Below are 20,641 nucleotides of genomic sequence, written 5' to 3'. Positions count from 1 at the left end.
GTACCGAAAATAAGTACGATTTTAAATCTTAAACGTCTGATTTTCCCAAAAGTACCAAACTTATATTCGAAATTTTTCAAAAAGGTTAGAATGTGATATAAGTTTTCTTCTACGTTCACTGGTTAAAAATATACATGAGGTCAAAAAAAAAAGTACCAAACTACAATTTTTACCCTTTTAATTATAAAAAGAACCGAATTTTAAAAAAGTATCAGGCACCTGACCACATTTTTTTAAAATAAACAATGATAAGTGCAATATATTTGTTGTAACTGTTTTAGTTTAGGAGATTTCCTAAATATTGGTCATTTAGATCTTTCTTAGTAAATCTACATGACCAAAAGTGAATCTAATGTTAAAATATTAGGTTTAGCTGAATATCGGTATTATCACAAAATTTTGCTTATATATGTTTGTAAATCTAAAAGCAGTAAAAATCGTATTACCGACTATGGAGTCCATAGTATGGACCTGTATATGTAAATAATTGACCATAGTTCCTTATATAGGAGCTTCCAAAAATCAATTAAACATATTTCATTAACCATATTGGGACAATCGGCATAGCCCCCTATAACTTCAAGTTTTAAGTTGTATTACAAATAAAAGAACAGTCGATATGAAGGACTTTAATATGGCGCATGTTTGAAGTACCGATTAAAAAAATAGGAATTTTATGTTATGACCTCTTGGAGTAAACATTTGATAAAAAAAGTTTGTATAAATTGTTGACCCTAAATATTAGGCGGGCATAAATCATGAATCACACCTTCAGACATCAATTGCGAATATTTTACAAAATTGCAAATTAGTGTGCATAACTGTCGTATATAGCCAAACTTGTTGATTTTGTTTATGCAAAAAAATTAAAGAAAAAATCAACTATGAGATTAAAAGCTCAATTTAAAGTTATTTGTACTCTTTAACAACCACCACTGGTCAGGCATGGAAAATTTACTACTATTGTACTTTTTGACATCGAAAAATACCACAATACCCCCTGACGTAATAAGTACTTTTTCTAAACTTTGCTAATAATAGAATTGTTAATAGACTGGTACATAGACTAATCAGTATGCTAGTTAATCGATTAGCCAAAAGAGGAGTCTTAGACTAGTCAATAGTGGTATGTCAATAGACTGATCTATAGACTAGACAATAAACTAGTCAGTAGACTAATCAATTGTATAGTCTTTAGACTAGTCAATAGGCTAGTTCATTTTTAGTTAGTCCACATACTTGTCAATAGGCAAATCTATAGTCAAGTCCATGGATTAGCCAATAGACGAGATCATAGGCTATTCAATAGATTAATCTATGGGATAATCCACAGACTAGTCAATAGATTAGTCCCATAGTTAACAGACTAATAGACTAAACCACATACAAGCTAATAGTATAGTAAATATAGACTAGTTAATGTACTAGTCAATACACTAGAATAGTATAGTCAATAAACTAGTCAATAGACTAGTTAATAGACTAGACAAGAGGCTAGTCCACTGAAATGCAACAGACTAGTTAATAGAGTTGTCCATAGTCCATCCATAGACCAGTCAATTGGTTAGTTCATTTACTAGTCAATATGCAAGTTTAAAGACTACTCAAAGCTCTTAGAAATGTAATTTAGTACTTTTTAACTTAAATAGTACTATATTCGGAAACATTTAATACAATTTCAAAATTAAAATTTTCCATGCCTGGCTACCACCCGGTCTCTATTTGTGTGAAAAAAAAGCTTTTTTGAGTTAAAAGCTTTTTGAGTTAATTTTATTAACACGCTAGTGGTGAAGTAAGTGTACATATTATTAAAAGCTTTTTTAATGTTGTTTTTGTTTTTTGTTTGTTTGGTTCCAAACAATAATCACCATTTTACTCTACTCAGTCTAGTCGCGTTTTATTGCAACGATACACATTCAATACTAAATTGAAAATAAATAAAAATAAATTAAAATTTCAAAGAAACTACTGCACAAAAACGCTAATTCATAAAATATTATTTATTTTAAAACATTCGTTTTTATCGTTTTATATTAACACTTTTATTTGTTAATAAACACTTAAGGAAATGACAACATTTGTTTATCGCAACAGCGGCCATAAACTAAATAATACTAAAACATTGAAAAATTATAATAAACAATATTATAAACAAATGAATTTTAAAGAATTTCAACAAAAATCCAAAAAAATTAAAAGGCACGAAACAAGAGAAAATACAACTAAAAGATAAAAATAAATAAGAAATAAATATTCCTCATGGTTGTAGTATAAAATTTGTAAATCGATTTTTTTATTATAGAACAAAACAAGATAAACTGTGATTTAATGACTTTGCTTTTGTAATTTTATATGTGTGCAAAAAAAAACAAAAATATTCACTAAAGAATCTCCTTAAACAAATAAAAAAATTCAATGCTCAGTTAAATTTAAAATATTAATATTTAAAAAAAAAATATTTTGAATGATTCACCTTAGAATAATTCTGTTAAATAAATAAACTTAACAAAACAACTGAAAAGAAATATAAAATTATTAAATTTTTGTGCACGTACTGTAAAATTTACATTGTTTAGCAATAACAAATAAGAAAACAAAAAATCAACTGCCTCCAAAATAAACATTATTTTATACTTGTATAGAACAAAAAATTCCTCTATACTTTTCTCCTATACAAAAACAAACAAAAAAATAAAATACATTAAACAAGTTCAAAAAGTCTTCGTTATAAAACAACTAAAATAAGAAACTAAAAACAAAATAAACAAATCAAACAGAATTTAAGAAAATATATAAATCAGTATTTTTACGCTCGCACTATTTTTTATTTATTTGATATTAAAATTGCTCATACGCCACATACTGCTGAACGTTCTTCAACTTTGTTGTTGTAGTTACAAATTCGTATTTGTAAGTGTGTCATTCGAACGCGACCTTATTCGATACAAAATTAACTTTTGTTTTTGTCACAAAAAAAAGTGTTTTAACGTTTTCGGACTAATTTTATAATCGGCTTTGAAACAAAAACAATAATCGTCATCCACCACCCAAGTAAAAACAGAAACAACACTACGAAAAACATTAACTCACCTGCCTGAATTTAACAAACAATATTTAGTTTAAATTAATTTTTTTTGTTTGTTTTGCAAATACATGAGTGTTTTGAGTTTTCGTGATATACTGCGTAAAGCCTTTTGCTGTTGTAGATCAAATCAAAAGGCTGGTAATAATGAGGTGAGTTTTCAAATGTCTCCACAGTAAACGCAAGAAGTAACAGTGTGATTGCTAGCCTATAGACTAGGCTATAGACGAGACTATAGACTAGACTATAGACTAGACTATAGACTAGACTATATACTAGACTATAGACTAGACTATAGACTAGACTATAGACTAGACTATAGACTAGACTATAGACTAGACTATAGACTAGACTATAGACTAGACTATAGACTAGACTATAGACTAGACTATAGACTAGACTATAGACTAAACTATAGACTAGACTATAGACTAGACTATAGACTAGACTAAAGACTAGACTATAGACTGGACTAGACTATAGACTGGACTAGACTATAGACTAGACTATAGACTAGACTATAGACTAGACTATAGACTAGACTATAGACTAGACTATAGACTAGACTATAGACTAGACTATAGACTAGACTATAGACTAGACTATAGACTAGACTATAGACTAGACTATAGACTAGACTATAGACTAGACTATAGACTAGACTATAGACTAGACTATAGACTAGACTATAGACTAGACTATAGACTAGACTATAGACTAGACTATAGACTAAACTATAGACTAGACTATAGACTAGACTATAGACTAGACTAAAGACTAGACTATAGACTGGACTAGACTATAGACTGGACTAGACTATAGACTAGACTATAGACTAGACTATAGACTAGACTATAGACTAGACTATAGACTAGACTATAGACTAGACTATAGACTAGACTATAGACTAGACTATAGACTAGACTATAGACTAGACTATAGACTAGACTATAGACTAGACAATAGACTAGACTATAGACTAGACTATAGACTAGACTATAGACTAGACAATAGACTAGACTATAGACTAGATTATAGACTAGACTATAGACTAGACTATAAACTAGACTATAGACTAGACTATAGACCAGACTATAGACTAGACTATAGACTATACTATAGACTAGACTATAGACTAGACTATAGACTAGACTATAGACTAGACTATAGACTAGACTATAGACTAGACTATAGACTAGACTATAGACTAGACTATAGACTAGACTATAGACTAGACTATAGACTAGACTATAGACTAGACTATAGACTAGACTATAGACTAGACTATAGACTAGACTATAGACTAGACTATAGACTAGACTATAGACTAGACTATAGACTAGACTATAGACTAGACTATAGACTAGACTATAGACTAGACTATAGACTAGACTATAGACTAGACTATAGACTAGACTATAGACTAGACTATAGACTAGACTATAGACTAGACTATAGACTAGACTATAGACTAGACTATAGACTAGACTATAGACTAGACTATAGACTAGACTATAGACTAGACTATAGACTAGACTATAGACTAGACTATAGACTAGACTATAGACTAGACTATAGACTAGACTATAGACTAGACTATAGACTAGACTATAGACTAGACTATAGACTAGACTATAGACTAGACTATAGACTAGACTATAGACTAGACTATAGACTAGACTATAGACTAGACTATAGACTAGACTATAGACTAGACTATAGACTAGACTATAGACTAGACTATAGACTAGACTATAGACTAGACTATAGACTAGACTATAGACTAGACTATAGACTAGACTATAGACTAGACTATAGACTAGACTATAGACTAGACTATAGACTAGACTATAGACTAGACTATAGACTAGACTATAGACTAGACTATAGACTAGACTATAGACTAGACTATAGACTAGACTATAGACTAGACTATAGACTAGACTATAGACTAGACTATAGACTAGACTATAGACTAGACTATAGACTAGACTATAGACTAGACTATAGACTAGACTATAGACTAGACTATAGACTAGACTATAGACTAGACTATAGACTAGACTATAGACTAGACTATAGACTAGACTATAGACTAGACTATAGACTAGACTATAGACTAGACTATAGACTAGACTATAGACTAGACTATAGACTAGACTATAGACTAGACTATAGACTAGACTCTAGACTAGACTATAGACTAGACTCTAGACTAGACTATAGACTAGACTCTAGACTAGACTCTAGACTAGACTATAGACTAGATTATGGACTAGACTATAGACCAGACTATAGACCAGACTATAGACTAGACTATAGACTTGACTATAGACTAGACTATAGACTAGACTATAGACTAGACTATAGACTAGACTAGACTAGACTAGACTATAGACTAGACTATAGACTAGACTATAGACTAGACTATAGACTACTACTAGACTATAGACTAGACTATAGACTAGACTATAGACTAGACTATAGACTAGACTAGACTATAGACTAGACTAGACTATATACTAGACTATAGACTAGACTATAGACTAGACTATAGACTAGACTATAGACTAGACTATAGACTAGACTATAGACTAGACTATAGACTAGACTATAGACTAGACTATAGACTAGACTATAGACTAGACTATAGACTAGACTATAGACTAGACTATAGACTAGACTATAGACTAGACTATAGACTAGACTATAGACTAGACTATAGACTAGACTATAGACTAGACTATAGACTAGACTATAGACTAGACTATAGACTAGACTATAGACTAGACTATAGACTAGACTATAGACTAGACTATAGACTAGACTATAGACTAGACTATAGACTAGACTATAGACTAGACTATAGACTAGACTATAGACTAGACTATAGACTAGACTATAGACTAGACTATAGACTAGACTATAGACTAGACTAGAGACTAGACTATAGACTAGACTATAGACTAGACTATAGACTAGACTATAGACTAGACTATAGACTAGACTATAGACTAGACTATAGACTAGACTATAGACTAGACTATAGACTAGACTAAGACTAGACTATAGACTAGACTATAGACTAGACTATAGACTAGACTATAGACTAGACTATAGACTAGACTATAGACTAGACTATAGACTAGACTATAGACTAGACTATAGACTAGACTATAGACTAGACTATAGACTAGACTATAGACTAGACTATAGACTAGACTATAGACTAGACTATAGACTAGACTATAGACTAGACTATAGACTAGACTATAGACTAGACTATAGACTAGACTATAGACTAGACTATAGACTAGACTATAGACTAGACTATAGACTAGACTATAGACTAGACTATAGACTAGACTATAGACTAGACTATAGACTAGACTATAGACTAGACTATAGACTAGACTATAGACTAGACTATAGACTAGACTATAGACTAGACTATAGACTAGACTATAGACTAGACTATAGACTAGACTATAGACTAGACTATAGACTAGACTATAGACTAGACTATAGACTAGACTATAGACTAGACTATAGACTAGACTATAGACTAGACTATAGACTAGACTATAGACTAGACTATAGACTAGACTATAGACTAGACTATAGACTAGACTATAGACTAGACTATAGACTAGACTATAGACTAGACTATAGACTAGACTATAGACTAGACTATAGACTAGACTATAGACTAGACTATAGACTAGACTATAGACTAGACTATAGACTAGACTATAGACTAGACTATAGACTAGACTATAGACTAGACTATAGACTAGACTATAGACTAGACTATAGACTAGACTATAGACTAGACTATAGACTATAGACTATAGACTAGACTATAGACTAGACTATAGAGACTAGACTATAGACTAGACTATAGACTAGACTATAGACTAGACTATAGACTAGACTATAGACTAGACTATAGACTAGACTATAGACTAGACTATAGACTAGACTATAGACTAGACTATAGACTAGACTATAGACTAGACTATAGACTAGACTATAGACTAGACTATAGACTAGACTATAGACTAGACTATAGACTAGACTATAGACTAGACTATAGACTAGACTATAGACTAGACTATAGACTAGACTATAGACTAGACTATAGACTAGACTATAGACTAGACTATAGACTAGACTAGACTAGACTATAGACTAGACTATAGACTAGACTATAGACTAGACTATAGACTAGACTATAGACTAGACTATAGACTAGACTATAGACTAGACTATAGACTAGACTATAGACTAGACTATAGACTAGACTATAGACTAGACTATAGACTAGACTATAGACTAGACTATAGACTAGACTATAGACTAGACTATAGACTAGACTATAGACTAGACTATAGACTTTTATGTTGGCGGATCACAAAACGAGTCCATTTTCTTTGTTAAACAGTGTTGTGAGGAACAATTTTATTTGATTCTATTCCACAACTAAATTAAAGACACCTTTCCACTATTGTTAAAAATAAAAATAACTTGAAATGTTATATGATATTACCACAGTTCTAATTGTTTCACTTATTGTACAATTTTATTTGAACTGTTAATTAAGGTGAAAGTTGTACAATGTAATTCACCACAAATTAGATATTTAATTATAAATTAAGTCAAGAACTTTTGTGAATTTTCCATTTGCGGACGTGATAAATTAAACACTTTCATTTGTTTTCAATATTTTTATAGTTTTGCTCATTTTCTGACTAAAGCTTACAAATCTGACGAGTATTGAAATTTCCTATAAAACATATAGTTTTATTGGAAATAATTTTAGTTAGATGTAGGGTATAATATGTCTGATAACGACTTAAATATTTGCAATTTATTTTTGCTTTAAAAAATTAATATTAAGTACATGTCAACTGAACATTGATGATTAATATAATTTATACAAAGTATGACAAATTTAAATAAGCTTGCCAATTTAGACATGTCTTAATTAAAACCTGCTTATAATACAAATAACTAACGAAATTGTTAAGAATTTTGAGGTTATATTTACAGTGGACGTCCACTAGTACGAATTATATAGTGTCAGGCCCTTTCGTAATACCGAAAAATTCGTATTATTGAACAACACATTTTGTATGTTTAAATTCAAATAATACACATAAAATATTGGATTTTATTTATTTTTGTTTTATTTTTCATGAAAAATTACATAACGGAACAAAATATAATAAATGTGTATTATTTTAAATAAATTTCTTGTACATAAACAGGCATAAAAGGGACATATTTACGTATATGAATTGTTAATTTTGAAAGTATCGTGAGTCCAATGGTTGAAATGAGATATATGTAGAAGGTATTAAATTTTAATGTTTTTAAAAAGATGTGTGCCAAAGACAATTTGCAATTTACATATGTGTTCTAAAATGTATTAAAATGTTCAGATTACATAAAACATTTATTAGAAACTTGAATGGAATATACCACAATTCTCTAATTTATAATTTTCTCTTAAAAATTAGAATAGTTATCCTTAAACCCATTGTTTGGAATGTGGAGTCACACTACTTTCAAAATTAACAGTTCATACATACATATGTATATAAATATCATTTTACTTATTAAAAAATCCATCATTTAACATCGATGTTTATTACATTGTAAAATGATTCTTACGGCTTTTTCAATAACAGCGCTTTTGAGGCTTCAATATTGTTCTCAGCAGAGTTATTGTCGGGAACTAATAAAATACTTTCCTCATTGGCGTTATCATCCAATTTAATTTCTTCTCTTGGGTCATCAAAATTCCAATAAAATAAATTAATAACACTAAATAATTGTTGATTTGTAAATATACATGCAGTAAATTGTGTGTATAGGATTTTTAAAAATACAAAACACTTGTAATAAATACAAAAAAAACTTCAAAATTACTGAGCTTAAGGTGAATGATACCGAAATAATAAAATAAAAACATAATAAAAACTTCATTCATACGTAAATAAAACCAAAATTCCCATAAAAAATGCGTTATTCGTACTATCGAACAGAAAAATTGTGACTTTATTCGTACTATAGAGTAGACAATGCAACAATTTTGCCATTCGTATTATTGGATATTCGTAATAAAGAGTGTACGTACTATTGGACGTCCACTGTATATAGAATATATTTTTTTGTGTTTTCAATTTGTATAATTAATGAATTCAAAAAAATTTATTTCAACACTTCGCATATCAATCAAATTTATAAATAGAAGGAATTTTGGGGGATATTGAATATTTGATATATGTATTAACAAATTATATAATTCTTGGGGAAATAACGTAATGTAAATAACTACTAGTCAATAGATTAGAATATGTAGTAGAACATCCATAAACTAGTTTATAGAACATAGACTAGTACATTGATCAGTTAGTCCATAGAGAAGTCAATAGATATTTTCATAGTTTAGTCCTTAGACTTGCCAGTATATAATTTCATGGACTAGTTAATAGACCAATTCATACACTAGTCTATAATCTAATCAATAGACTATTTCATAAAGTAATCCACAGACTAGTCCATAAAATAGTCCATAGACTAGTCGGCAGCTAATAGATTAATTTATAGACTATTCCTTAGACCAGTCAATATATTATTTAATAGACTAGTACATATACTAATCAAGAGATCAATCCATACACTTGTCCATAAGTTAGTCAATAGACGATATCATACAGTAGTCCACAGACTATTCTGTGGAATAGTACGTAAACTAGCCAATATAGTCTATAACTAGCTTATAGACCAGCCCAGAGACTAGGCAATAGACTAGTCCTAGACTAGTATATAGAGTAGCCAATATACTAACCAGTAGCTAGTACATAGATAAGTCCACAGATTAGTCAATATACCAGACAATAGAATTGTCTAAAACACATGTCAGTAGAATACACAATATACTAACCAGTAGATAAGTTCGTAAACTAGTCCAAACAGTTAGCTAGTACATAGATAAGTCCACAGATTAGTCAATATACCAGACAATAGAATTGTCTAAAATACTTGTCAGTATAATAAACCAGTTTCTGGACTAGTCAGTGGACCAGTTCATGGACTAGTCAGTGGACAAGTTCCTGGACTAGTCAATAGACCCGCCAATTGGCTGTTCCAAAAAAAGTCAATAGACTTGTCCAAAACACTTGTCAGTAGAATAGTTCATAGACTAATCCATTGACTAGTCAGTAGACTAGTCAGTAGACCAGTCCATAGACTAGTCAGTGTACCAGTTCCTGGACTAGTCAATAGACCAGTCGATTAATTAGTCCATACATTAGAATGCATTAATCTAATCCATATACCATAGACTAGTTCATTGGCTTGTCAATAGACTAGTCTCCAGACAAGTACATAGACTAATAAAGAAGCCAACCCACACAGTAGCGCATAGTTTAATCAATTGACTAGATCATTGAATAGTTTATAGACTACTCTGTAGAATAGTCCTTACACTATTCAGTAGATTAGTCCGTAGACTAGTCCATTGACTAGCTATAGACTACTTCATAGATTAGGCAGCAGACTTGTTTGTAGACAAATCAAAAAAGTAGTCAAAACACTAGTCCATACACAAGTCCATAGACAATCGACTACTCAATGGACTAGTAAACAGACTGGATTGTTTCATGTCTGGTCTCTACGGATGTATCATACATACAATCCATCTTTCAGATGTTGTTACTTTTTTTAGACACCAGTTAATCCAATGTTGTTATTGATTATTTGCTCATCTCCTTGAATGTTGCTAGGGGTTCACATTTGGAATGTGCAGGTGTAGGGTAAATAAAAACTCAACAAAAAAAATCAATAACAATCTCTTGAACATTGTCCATTTTTAACTTAGGTTATCAAAACTTCTTCAACAAGTCAATGGCTCAACGATAAGAAAGAACATTTAATATGAATATTTAAAATCAAAAATAAAAAAAACCAACTAAATGGCTGCTAAAGCCACAACCCTAATCTGATAACCATATTTTTAAGTATTCAATAAAAATTCAATAAACAAAATTTCAACATTTTACCAAATAAAGATGTGAACATGAAAAAAAAAATTATTAAATTATACTCATATAATTGGTTAAGTTGAAATATTAAATGTTGTTGACTTTTAACAACAGACACCGAAAAAAGGCACACACTTCCAAACCATTCCAGCAATTATTAAATGAATAAAATTCATTAACGATAACGTCATTGTTTATACTCGTGTATTTTTATTATTATAAGTTTTGTTTTGTTGTCTTTTCTTTTAAAAGTTTTATTAAAACGTTAAACGGTTGACTGTTTAACGTGTAGTACACCTGATACCTCATCAAAATTGATGTATTTTGATAAGAATTAAATCAAATAATTAGCAAAAATATAAAGAAAATAATAATTAAATATGTAGTTTATCAACAACATGAAATTAATCATGAAAACATTCCTACTTAGGTGTACCCTACACACAAGTAGGTGATAACTTAAGTGTATGAGGGCATTTGTTAATTTAAGAAATTTGATGGAGAGCAAATTTCTACTTTGTAGAGTATTTAAAATTTAACATTGTTAATTTTTTTTATACCCACCATCGAAAAAGATGGGGGGTATATTGATTTTGTCATTCCGTTTGTAACACATCGAAATATTGGTCATACACCCACAAAAGTATATATATTCTTGGTCCTCATTAAATTCTAAGACGATCTAGCCATGTCTGTCCGTCCGTCCGTCTGTCTGTCTGTCTGTCTGTTGAAAGCACGATAGAGTCCGAATGGAAAGAGCTAGAGGATTGAAATTTCACACAAATATTTCTTATAGGTAAGGTTTGTTTGGTATTGAAAATGGGATAGCCCCCATACAAGTGGCGCCTCGAAAATCAGCTTTAACAGCCATAACTTGCTTAAAAATACGAATATAGCGATGAAATTCGACATAAGTAAGTTTCTAATCATCCAAAATCACTATGCAAAATTTTATGAGGATCGGTCCATAATTGACCCTACCCCCCATATAAGGTCCCCTTCAAAAAATGACTTTATCGCTCATTACTGCCTTAAAAATACTAGTATATAGATGAAATTCGACATAAGTAAGTTTCATACGAGTCAAAATCTATCTAAAAACTTTTATGAGGATCGACCCATAATTATAATCGACCCATAATATAAGGTCCCCTTCAGAAAATTACTTTAACGCTTATAACTGGCCTAAAAATACGAGTATATAGATGAAATTCGACATAAGTAAGTTTCATTCGAGTCAAACGAGGTTTGATGGTGGGTATATAAGATTCGGCATAGCTGAATATAACACTCTTACTTGTTCAATTTTATACTTGATCAATTTTTCCACTCCAACAACTTAATATTAATGGATCACTTTGACATGATATACAGTTGCAAAAATAATTTGTTTGTTCATTATATTTTATAATCATTGATTATACTTAATTTTACTTACTCTAGGATTCAAGGACTTAAAGTGGCATTTTCTCATGGCAACATAATATAAAGTCAAACAGATGAAAATAGATTTTACGTAGTAGAATTTAATTTCTTTAATATATTTCTTTACATTGTTCAAGGTTTTATGTTTCAGCCAGTTTTTTCTTTTTACTTTCTTTTGTTTACTTTTATTTTATTTTACTTTGAATGGCAGTAATCGTAAGTAATGAGTATGTGGAACTTAAAATGACGAATTGTTGCAGATACTATTAGTACGTGTAGCTATGAGATGAGTAATTTTTGTAAACAAAAACAAATTGCCTTTAAGAAAAATTATTATTATATATATATTTTTTTGTTATAGACTTAATAAGTGTATAATAATTGAGTTAAATTGTAATAATATCTATTAATAAAGTTAAAGTTTATTATAGGGGAAGACCCTGTGTATATTTGTATCAGCTACTGTTAGAGATAAGCAATTATATTAATTATACATAATTAAGTTGATTAGGTGTTCCCAGACTTTTGTGTGTATTTTTGTTCTATTTTGCAACATTAGTTTTTTTAATTTATCTTTTTCCTTAATTATTAGCTGTTCATTTGACTTAAATTGTTTTATCCAATGTTAAATGTTCTTTTGTTTTAAAATGTGGGCGTAAAATGGGCGTGGCATTTTATTAAAATTAAGTTCGAAAGTAACTTTAGTGCTGTACACTACAAGGTGGCTCTGAGGTTATTAATTTCTATTAATAACCTCCTAAGGAACATTATCGAGAAAGGACTTAGATCTGCCAACTATGCAGATGATGTCGTAAAGGATCCAAATTACTTGTGTAGAAGTCCTGAGGAGGCTCTATGCGGTACACCACAAGGTGAAATTTTGTCCCCGTTACTCTGGGTAACCACTACTAATAACCACCTAAGGACCATAAGCGAGGAAGAATTTAGATCTGTCTGCTATGCAGATGATGTCGTAAAAGAACCAAATTACATGTGTAGAAGAGCTAAGGAAGCTCTGAATTAGGTCTCGAGTGGGCTCAAACCGGCGAAGAGAGAAATCTGTCATTTCACAAGGAAGACAAAAATTTCTACGAATACTGAACCCCGTTTCCTGGGCAAGAAGATAGCTTGATCGGACATTAATATGGAGACACCACATAGAGGATAGGATCAACAAGGCATATTGGTGTTGGGCGATATGTAGGCATGAAAAGGGGTATAAGTCCTACTATGACTAGCTTATGCTTCAATAATCTGGTGGACACTTTTTGGACAAAAAGTGTAATATCAAACTACCACAGGGAGTACAGCGTGTATGCTGCTTAAGTATAAGTGGAGCCAAGGCTCTGGAAACGTTGCTAGATATTCGAGCCATTGATATATATTTAATATATGAGGCGACACTTACAGCGGAATGGCTCATAACTGAAGGCGAACTGGCTAAAAGCGGTTAAAGGACACGTCATCAATGTACTGGATACATTGGAAGGCTATAGACAATCATGGGACGTACCTGATCGCTTAAGAGACACAGAATATGTCGGAAACGTTCAAACGCTGATCATAGATAGAATGTCTTGATCAAGCTAAACATTAGAGCAGGAATCCGTTGCTACACGGATAGCTCTAAATTAGGGGACAATGTGGGACTGGGATTCAATATTGAAGACCCAGAAACAGAAATATACTACCGTTTGCTTAATCACAACACAAGCTTACAGGCAGAAGTCCGAGCAATAACGGAATGCATAAATTGGATTAGAATAAATGTGGCGATCACAGGTTTTAACATATTTAATCGACAGCCAGAAGGCACTTAGGGCGATATCAGTGAACTTCTGGAGCACTTTCTTCGCCACTGTCTGGCATTCGTACACAGAGGGAAAAAGAAATATACAATGGTACCAAATTGACACCAAACTGTTTATAATTTTTCAATACCATCCGTTGTCAAAGTATATACATACGTACGGGAACACTATGTAATGTTGACAATATTGCAACAATTCGTTGTCGAAATCTAAATTTTATACACATCCGTTGTCTAAATGTTAACAAACGTGGTAAGCTCACTATGGACAAACAATCCGTTGCCAATAGTGAGATTACCACGTTTGTTAATATTTAGACGAAGGATGTGTATAAAATTTAGATTTCGCCAACGAATTGTTGCAATGTTGACAACGTTGCGTTGTCATTAAATTATAAACTAGGTGTATTTCTTCGGATTTAACGTACATAGGTACATCCTCCCATCAACCTAACCTATGTATATAACTTCAGAGGTATTTTAAGTAGTTCCGTTTGTCGGAGTCGCTTTAGTATCAATTTGAATATTTAAGATAAAAACGGCCGGACAAGCAATGGTACCTCATATATGAATAAAATACAAAAAATCTAATAACTTTGAAATCCATATGAACTTTTGGAAATAAAATGGATGGACTAGAAATTGAGGGCGTGGCAACCTATATAAATTAAATACAAAAACTCAAATATCTGGGAAACTATTAGAGCTCGAATCCTCAAATTAAAATAGATATTTAATGGGAATTAAGAACATAGGAATGTGGTGTTATCAAAAGAATAGAATGAAGAGTGATTCAGGAGTGTGTGGGCCTTCTATCGGGCACATGCAAAGAACCGAAGTCTTGGCTTATTGATGGAGAAGAAAGAAGTGATGAAGAGGCCTTTTCGGCAGTGTGGTTGAGTTTGTTGTTGTTGGTAATAAATTGGCTGTGAACGTCCGGTTGATACAGCTTTTGCTGAGTTTATAATCTTTATCGGATCGTTTCAGAGCGAAGATCCAATTGTCATGGGAATTGAGTTTGTTGTCGAGGATGACTCAGATATGATCTGAAGATTACCAAACATTTTAATTTTGGGTCCTTATTCTAAGATGATCTAACTATGCCGTCCGACTATCTGTCCATCTGTCTGTTGAAATCACCATAGGAGGAGCTAGTGGGCTGAACTTTTGCACAATTAATCTCTATTGGTAATGCTTCTTTGGATTTGAAAATTAATAATATCGGTCCACAATTTCATCTAAATTTTATAAGGAAAGGTATATAATGAACCTTTACCCATATTCCCTTGGCTTAATAAGATCTGATGCAGGAAAATTCAAAATAATTTTATAAAAACTAAAATTTTATGAGAACGGTACATAATTTACCCGACTTCCTTTATAAACCCCCAGTTTATTGCCAATTAATTCATAAATGTTAATAACATCAAATCTGTGAAGCTCGTTTCATATGTCAGAATATCGTTCTATTACCTCTAACTCCACAAGTTTTCGATTTTTTAGCACAAAATTTCAGTTTACAATTTTGTCTTTGAAACCCTGTATTACACAAACGTCAATCCCATTGTTGTATTTCACAGAGTCGTATATAAGTGTAGCAAAAACTGTTATATTATTTAGTATAATAAATATTTTAAATAATATAACAGTTTTCAAATTATTTATATAAGTTATAAAATATTATATAAATTTAAATTTTAAAATAATGAATATTTTTTATTGGCCAAAAATGTTAATTTTGAAAACGAGCATAATTGGATTGACAGTTGTAAATAATCTGAAACAGGTAGTGACAAAGAAAAATTCAAAATTAAAGAAAAACAAACTAAATTTTAGTAAAAAATAAAATTTTGAAATTATATTGTGTATGTTTGGTAGCATTATAAAAGTTATAATACTAATGTGTTGGCCCAAAGGAAGAAAGAATTTAGAAGTACATTTGTTAAAATTTCCGTTACTGAAATAAATAATAATTTCCTATTTTGTTTGTATACTTTCAGGAACGCCTACAAGATTTTGAGGCCGAAGATGAAGCCATTTATCACAATCCAACCTTGGGTGATTTGCACGAGGGTGTTAGTTTTACGGTAACGGGTAGAACTAAACGTCATTGTGAGAGGTATTTGAATTTAAATCACAATTTAAAGGAGATTTATATAAAAAATTTTATTTTGCAGATTTTCTATAAATTTTATTGTGGAAAATGCTACCAGAGATTTAGCCTTACACATTAATCCACGTTTACCTCAAAATTATATAGTACGCAATTCAAAAGTTCGTAATGTTTGGGGTCGTGAGGAGGTGGCCTCCGCCTTACCATTCAGTCTTAGGCGTGGTGCACCATTTTCCATACAAGTTTTATTTACCGAAGAGTGTTATATGATCTCCGTGAATGGTTATCATTTTTGTAAATTCTATCATCGTTTACCCTACAAGAGTGTACAGACTATGGAGGTAAAGGGTGATATAGACGATGTAAGCGTAGAACGTATGATTGTTAGCCACTATCCGGAACGTTTACCGGAATCTATACCAAAATCTATACGTTTGCACAAATCTCTAAGAGCTGGTCATGATCCTGATGAGGAGGGAATTGATTTGACGGATCACGAAGAGCAACAGGCCACTCAATGGCGTGAAGTTGTTGTCAAAGATAAGATCTGCCATGAACCGAATATTTTACGCAAAGATGAAATGAAATTACCCTATTATGGTGTTATACCGAAAAACTCATTTCTCTTGGGTCATGTCATTAAGATTGAGGGACGTGTACGGCTATTGCCTCAATCCTTCTATATAAATCTACAGTCCGGACATGATTGTTGGCCGCATCCAACTATAGCTTTGCATTTAAATCCACGTTTTAGTAAACAGAGCGTTGGTCCCATTGGTCAGACTACGGTTATACGTAATTCATGGGTTGATGGTAATTGGGGCACCGAGGAACGCTCCGATATGGAGACTACTTTTCGTCCAGGCAAAACATTTAGTTTATCTATTGTTCATGGCTCAAATGACTCATTTGAGATTTATGTTAATCATGAGCTCTTGACGGAATACAAATTTCGCTGTAGACCTGAGAAAATTGATACGATTTATATACAGGGTGATATTAAGCTATTTGATGTGGTTTTACAGCGTAACACATCGTTCGAAAAGATTTCACCAAATCGTAGAGCTATAGAGGATTTGTAAATAAGCAGTAAGTATGAAAGGAGCACTTTTCCTAAAATTTATAAATGTCGATATGTAGTCTACACTTAACTATAATGTAGTCTAGTCTATAGTCTAGTCTATAGTCTAGTCTATAGTCTAGTCTATAGTCTAGTCTATAGTCTAGTCTATAGTCTAGTCTATAGTCTAGTCTATAGTCTAGTCTATAGTCTAGTCTATAGTCTAGTCTATAGTCTAGTCTATAGTCTAGTCTATAGTCTAGTCTATAGTCTAGTCTATAGTCTAGTCTATAGTCTAGTCTATAGTCTAGTCTATAGTCTAGTATCTATAGTCTAGTCTATAGTCTAGTCTATAGTCTAGTCTATAGTCTAGTCTATAGTCTAGTCTATAGTCTAGTCTATAGTCTAGTCTATAGTCTAGTCTATAGTCTAGTCTATAGTCTAGTCTATAGTCTAGTTCTATAGTCTAGTCTATAGTCTAGTCTATAGTCTAGTCTATAGTCTAGTCTATAGTCTAGTCTATAGTCTAGTCTATAGTCTAGTCTATAGTCTAGTCTATAGTCTAGTCTATAGTCTAGTCTATAGTCTAGTCTATAGTCTAGTCTATAGTCTAGTCTATAGTCTAGTCTATAGTCTAGTCTATAGTCTAGTCTATAGTCTAGTCTATAGTCTAGTCTATAGTCTAGTCTATAGTCTAGTCTATAGTCTAGTCTATAGTTCTAGTCTATAGTCTAGTCTATAGTCTAGTCTATAGTCTAGTCTATAGTCTAGTCTATAGTCTAGTCTATAGTTAGTCTATAGTCTAGTCTCTAGTCTAGTCTATAGTCTAGTCTATAGTCTAGTCTATAGTCTAGTCTATAGTCTAGTCTATAGTCTAGTCTATAGTCTAGTCTATAGTCTAGTCTATAGTCTAGTCTATAGTCTAGTCTATAGTCTAGTCTATAGTCTAGTCTATAGTCTAGTCTATAGTCTAGTCTATAGTCTAGTCTATAGTCTAGTCTATAGTCTAGTCTATAGTCTAGTCTATAGCTAGTCTATAGTCTAGTCTATAGTCTAGTCTATAGTCTAGTCTATAGTCTAGTCTATAGTCTAGTCTATAGTCTAGTCTATAGTCTAGTCCTAGTAGTCTAGTCTAGTATAGTCTAGTCTATAGTCTAGTCTATAGTCTAGTCTATAGTCTAGTCTATAGTCTAGTCTATAGTTCTAGTCTATAGTCTAGTCTATAGTCTAGTCTATAGTCTAGTCTATAGTCTAGTCTATAGTCTAGTCTATAGTCTAGTCTATAGTCTAGTCTATAGTCTAGTCTATAGTCTCGTCTATAGGTCTAGTCTATAGTCTAGTTATAGTCTAGTCTATAGTCTAGTCTATAGTCTAGTCTATAGTTTAGTCTATAGTCTAGTCTAGTCTAGTCTATAGTCTAGTCTATAGTCTAGTCTATAGTCTAGTCTATAGTCTAGTCTATAGTCTAGTCTATAGTCTAGTCTATAGTCTAGTCTATAGTCTAGTCTATAGTCTAGTCTATAGTCTAGTCTATAGTCTAGTCTATAGTCTAGTCTATAGGCTAGTCTATAGTCTAGTCTATAGTCTAGTCTATAGTCTAGTCTATAGTCTAGTCTATAGTCTAGTCTATAGTCTAGTCTATAGTCTAGTCTATAGTCTAGTCTATAGTCAAGTCTATAGTCAAGTCCATAGTCCTAGTCTATAGTCTAGTCTATAGTCTAGTCTATAGTCTAGTATATAGTCTAGTCTATAGTCTAGTCTATAGTCTAGTCTATAGTCTAGTCTATAGTCTAGTCTATAGTCTAGTCTATAGTCTAGTCTATAGTCTAGTCTATAGTCTAGTCTATAGTAGTCTATAGTCTAGTCCTAGTCTATAGTCTAGTCTATAGTTCTAGTCTATAGTCTAGTCTATAGTCTAGTCTATAGTCTAGTCTATAGGTCTAGTCTATAGTCTAGTCTATAGTCTAGTCTATAGTCTAGTCTATAGTCTAGTCTAAAGTCTAGTCTATAGTCTAGTCTATAGTCTAGTCTATGGCCTCTATTGTTGTCTAGTCTATAGTCAAGTTTTTATTATTCTTTCCAGTTAAATACTCTCTAACAAATAATTATTTTCTCTTTACAGTTTCTTACATTCTTAACTTACAAACAAAACAAAAATGAGCCTTATTTATATAAGCTTAAGGAATAGTTAAAAACTCTAACTGAAGAAGGGAAGGATGAAACGATATGGAACACTATAAAAACGAATAACTATATATTATATCTACTTTCGGAAATTTTAAAACTATTTTAACAAAGTTTGTGTTGTTATTTAGTTTTTTAGGCTTTAAACAAATTTTACTGTTATTTATTGGCTATAAACAAAAAACAAAATCTAAGAAAAAAAAAAAACACTCGAAAACGTATTTATAATCCCTACTCCCTTATTTACCAAAAAAGAAAGAACCTGCCCTCCTCCCCCCTAAAATATGGATAAATTATATTATATTTTTATAAATGTTACAAAAACGAAACTATTTAATTATACTAATTGAAAACGTTTTTAAAAAAATAAGAAAAGACAATAAATTTACTCTCCTATTACTTAAATTGAAAATCTAATTTTATTTTGATTTGTATTCAATAATTGCATTAAATGATTAATTGTATCGTGTGAAAAAATAGTAACAAAATCTAATAACTTTAATATTAAAAAATTATTTACTTATACTTACATGAATATTTAGATATGTTGTGGTATTTACAAAATGTTGCGTCTATATTTCCGTTGTATTAACTGTAAAGATAAAAAACATGTAATAATATTAATCAAATTAAACTTTTGCTCTTTTAAATATGTAAATCATGATGTCATGACCACTAAACTCTATAAATGAAAATGTATGAAACTGCAGACAAAATAAGTGCAATTTTTTTCTAAATATATCTCAAATAAATGTTTTCCATGTGTAAAACTTCAAAAGGAAAAAAAGAAATTAAAAGCAGAGTTTAATTTTGTATATGTATTTTTTTTAAAGTTAGAGAGTTCATTAAAGAATCATATAATTTAGAAAATAGGTTGTATGTGGACTAAGCGAAATAATGGACCGATTTTAACCAT

General features: G+C 31.2%; 1 protein-coding gene across 6 annotated transcripts in view; it reads left to right on the top strand.

Annotated features, from left to right (window-relative positions):
* The window catches only part of LOC119609060 (galectin-4-like), a 31,626-nt gene extending 11,144 nt beyond the window's left edge, over nucleotides 1-20,482 (top strand). For 4 of the 6 annotated variants that reach the window (XM_037963742.1, XM_037963743.1, XM_037963740.1 and 1 more), the window contains 3 exons: nucleotides 16,369-16,487; nucleotides 16,546-17,570; nucleotides 19,664-20,482. In XM_037963742.1, the coding sequence (XP_037819670.1) occupies nucleotides 16,369-16,487; nucleotides 16,546-17,563 (1,137 nt within the window). In that variant the 3' untranslated portion in view covers nucleotides 17,564-17,570; nucleotides 19,664-20,482. Of the gene's footprint in view, nucleotides 1-1,883; nucleotides 3,235-16,162; nucleotides 16,302-16,368; nucleotides 16,488-16,545; nucleotides 17,571-19,663 lie in introns of those variants that run through there. The other 2 variants (XM_037963744.1, XM_037963745.1) reach the window with 2 other exon arrangements.
* The last annotated feature ends 159 nt before the right edge of the window (nucleotides 20,483-20,641 follow it).

Source organism: Lucilia sericata, unplaced genomic scaffold (genome assembly GCF_015586225.1).
Source record: "Lucilia sericata isolate MDLA Ls3-8-SP2 unplaced genomic scaffold, ASM1558622v1 Contig000924F_arrow, whole genome shotgun sequence".
NCBI classification, from domain to species: domain Eukaryota; kingdom Metazoa; phylum Arthropoda; class Insecta; order Diptera; family Calliphoridae; genus Lucilia; species Lucilia sericata.
This window is presented reverse-complemented; position numbering and strand designations above follow the sequence as displayed.